This window comes from Malania oleifera, chromosome 10 (assembly GCF_029873635.1).
Source record: "Malania oleifera isolate guangnan ecotype guangnan chromosome 10, ASM2987363v1, whole genome shotgun sequence".
In the NCBI taxonomy this organism is placed as follows: Eukaryota; Viridiplantae; Streptophyta; class Magnoliopsida; order Santalales; family Ximeniaceae; genus Malania; species Malania oleifera.
The window spans coordinates 40,538,940-40,541,471 of NC_080426.1; the positions used below are offsets into that span (position 1 = coordinate 40,538,940).

Below are 2,532 nucleotides of genomic sequence, written 5' to 3' on the forward strand. Positions count from 1 at the left end.
TAATTTGGATTGTTAAAAGATTGGGATCATGGCTGAAACTGAAAGATTGGGATAATTGTTGCTTCATATCACTGTTTATTCTCTCTCTCCATGTCTTAACTAATATATTACTCATTAGTCATTACTATAATTAATTTTGTTCCTTGGGAGCAGTCAGGTTGTGGGATGGCTGCCTATAAGGGCTTATAGGATGAACAACTTGGCTAACCAGGCAAATAGTCTGACCTCTGAAGAAGATGAGACATGCGAGGATGATAAATTGAAAGATACTTCAAAGAAAAAAAGTGTATAATGGTAGCAATAAGAACAATACTGCTGCTATGGAAAAAGGACATCTTGGGTTTGTTAAGGTTAACATGGATGGATTGCCAATAGGGAGGAAAGTGCATCTAAATGCTCACGCTTGCTATGAGACTTTAGCCCAAGCATTGGAGGACATGTTTGTTAATCCAATCACGGGCATCACTTTCATTCATGAGTGTATTCTTTATTTTCTATATTTTTTATCAGTAATGTGTAATTTACATTGTCTATCAATTCGATCTTAAAAGTTTTGATGTGAGACTATTGTTAAAACATTGTTGCACCTCAATCTAACGACTAGCTTTTTGAACCAAGTGGTTTAAGATGGCATAAACATTTTGACCTCAAAGTCAAATTAGTAGGACTAGGACAGTAATGAGTTGCATAAATAATTCTGTTCTAATTTTAAAATGTAATTATGATTGTGTAACTAGGTTCGAGTGGAGAGAGTGAGCAAGAAAGAAAGGCCTCCAAGCTTTTAAATGGATCATCCGAATTTGTGCTCACTTATGAAGATAAGGAGGGGGACTGGATGCGCATAGGAGATGTTCCTTTGGAGTATGCACCTTTTATTTCATTCTAAATGATTATTCTAGTGCAATATATATATATACTTATGTATATATGTTTTTGTGAATATGTCTTTGTGTGTATATATGCACATATTTATGCCTGATGTTTGTATATGCACCACTAAGCCCCAAATGGAATGATGTCAAATGACAAGGCTAGCCATGTGAAAGACTAATTGGTTTATTTCAAGCAACATTTTTAGGTGTAGAAGCAGTAGCTGCACTACTAGTAACCTAATATTAAACATTTTTACGTACGTGGCACGCTACTGTATGATCATTTGCAGCTGCCGGGAGCTGGCAAAACATCTCGCCCTCAAGAAACCACATGAGGATGCGGGCACCAACCATCTTACCCTTAGGAGGCACCACCCCTAATAATCTCTCGCACATGCGGCGCAATGCCCCTAACCGACACCCCCCCTCCTATACTAGTCCAGCAGTACGACCAGTGACGGGCCTCCCATTAATCGGCAGCCCGAACAACACCGCCACATCCTGGAGGGTGATAGTCGCCTCTCCGTGCGATAGGTGGAACGTGTGTGTCTTCGGCCTCCATCGCTCCACCAAGGCGGTCACAAGATGCCAATCCAACTGGATATGGCCAATCTGGTATATCCCATAAAACCCCGCCTCTTATTTCTAATCAACAATGCAGGGTTCTGCGCCTATCCTATCGTGTACGACCTGTGTGCCCCCTTGGCAATATAAGACATCAGCATGCGAATCGGTCCACGCCCGACTGGACCGGTGACGATCGCCCATCGTCAATATGCTAGAATCAAACAACCCTAGATCGATCCTGCAAAAAGGCAGCATTGTTAAATAGTCACTATAACAATAATAGGGACAGGAGGGAACTTAGAGAAATTACTGAGTTTCAGATTATGTGTCCATATCAGAATCTTCATTTTTTTTTATTTTTATTTTTTTTGAATGGGGCCAATATGTGGGATGCAACAAGGCATGAAGTCTGGACATGTGGCAGCACCCCAAATCATTCCTTCGCCCTTCTTATGGCAATTAAAGGTAATAATAGGACTTTACATTAACCTATAAGTGATAGGTCAGTGGGAAGGTTCAGCTGCATCCTCGAGTTGTGTCCTTTTCGGACACCTCGTGCGGTTATAGCCTTATTGACGACATATGTTGTACGTGACATTCTTCCCACCTTCTTGTGCATCCATATCATTGTGTATACATGAGCTCTTAGGCCGACCTTTATGTCGAGCATATATAGGATTTGCTTGCAAATTCGGCAACAAGGATGCTGACCAATATGCCTCGTGCATAATCGGATGAAAATCCGCAGTATATGTCGTATAGTGCTCGGCTGTGCTCCAACATGACTCAACATACTGGTCTGCGTTTAGCCGTGTCTCCGCATAGGCGGCAAGAAGATGGGAGCAGGGAAAGTGTAAAGTTTGCCACTTCTCGCACGAGCATTTGCGCCTCTAGATGCTCAAAGTTTGAACATTATTCCCTTAATGTGGACCCAACTACGCAGTTGTGATGCTAAAACTACCCCTCGACTGGTTGAATGTCGTGACTCGATGTCTGGTCGCCTTCAGCTTCTTTTTTTCCATCGATAACAATATATGCGGAGTGACTGCATTTCCTCCAAATATTGCATTACGAGTAGCCTCCCGTTGGCTAT

General features: G+C 41.9%; 1 protein-coding gene across 1 annotated transcript; it reads left to right on the forward strand.

Annotated features, from left to right (window-relative positions):
• Positions 1-320: 320 nt before the first annotated feature.
• On the forward strand, positions 321-886 carry LOC131166636 (auxin-responsive protein IAA13-like). The gene is made up of 2 exons (XM_058125218.1): positions 321-480; positions 738-886. Exons 1-2 carry the CDS (start codon positions 321-323, stop codon positions 884-886), a joined length of 309 nt encoding a protein of 102 aa, XP_057981201.1.
• The last annotated feature ends 1,646 nt before the right edge of the window (positions 887-2,532 follow it).

Excerpts from the sequence above, each read along its gene's own strand:
- LOC131166636 (XM_058125218.1), top strand. The coding sequence starts at position 321 with ATGGAAAAAGGACATCTTGGGTTTGTTAAGGTTAACATGGATGGATTG. Across the intron at positions 481-737 it reads CATCACTTTCATTCATGAGT|GTTCGAGTGGAGAGAGTGAG; the intron begins GTATTCTTTATT and ends TTGTGTAACTAG.